A 479-nucleotide genomic window follows, 5' to 3' on the forward strand; every position below is an offset into this window, starting at 1 on the left:
AGCCGTGATTAACTACGAGGGGCAGAGCCCCGAGGAGCTGAGCTTCCCTGAGGGGGCCATCATCCGGGTGCTGCCCCGTGCCACCGGCGAGGTGGATGATGGCTTCTGGACAGGTGACTTCAATGGCCGCATTGGTGTCTTCCCCTCACTGGTGGTGGAGGAGCTCACCGGGGCCCGGGGGATGACTGAGCAGGTCAGTTGCCCATGGTCATTGTGTCCCCTTGACATGGGGCAGCCCCCTGTCTTGTGCAGTGGTTGCTGAGGATAAGACCCCTCTTCCTGCTGTTCCCATCCCTCTTGGCTGTGTCCTCCCAGGAGCTGCCGTCGCCGTCCCCACCACCCTTCTCCCCTCCTGGCCTCATACCCGGGGCCAGCCTGGCCCCCAACCCCTCTGCTGAAGCATCATCTCTGGGAGGTGAGTGCTGGGGGTCTGGTAGGGGCTGGGGGGCAGGCAGAGAGCTGGGCTGAGCTGCTGCACC

The 479-nt window shown here is 64.7% G+C and overlaps 1 protein-coding gene across 1 annotated transcript in view; it reads left to right on the forward strand.

Moving 5' to 3' along the window:
- The window catches only part of FCHSD1 (FCH and double SH3 domains 1), a gene marked incomplete at both ends in the record, with an annotated part of 4,186 nt that extends 3,771 nt beyond the window's left edge, over positions 1-415 (forward strand). Inside the window, 2 exon segments of the mRNA XM_010014817.1 lie at positions 1-193; positions 253-415. The exon segment at positions 1-193 is cut by the window's left edge and continues 42 nt beyond it. Coding sequence (XP_010013119.1) covers positions 1-193; positions 253-415 — 356 coding nt within the window.
- Positions 416-479: the final 64 nt, after the last annotated feature.

The sequence above is a fragment of the Nestor notabilis genome, unplaced genomic scaffold (assembly GCF_000696875.1).
Source record: "Nestor notabilis isolate BGI_N333 unplaced genomic scaffold, ASM69687v1 scaffold18675, whole genome shotgun sequence".
Lineage (NCBI taxonomy): Eukaryota > Metazoa > Chordata > Aves > Psittaciformes > Psittacidae > Nestor > Nestor notabilis.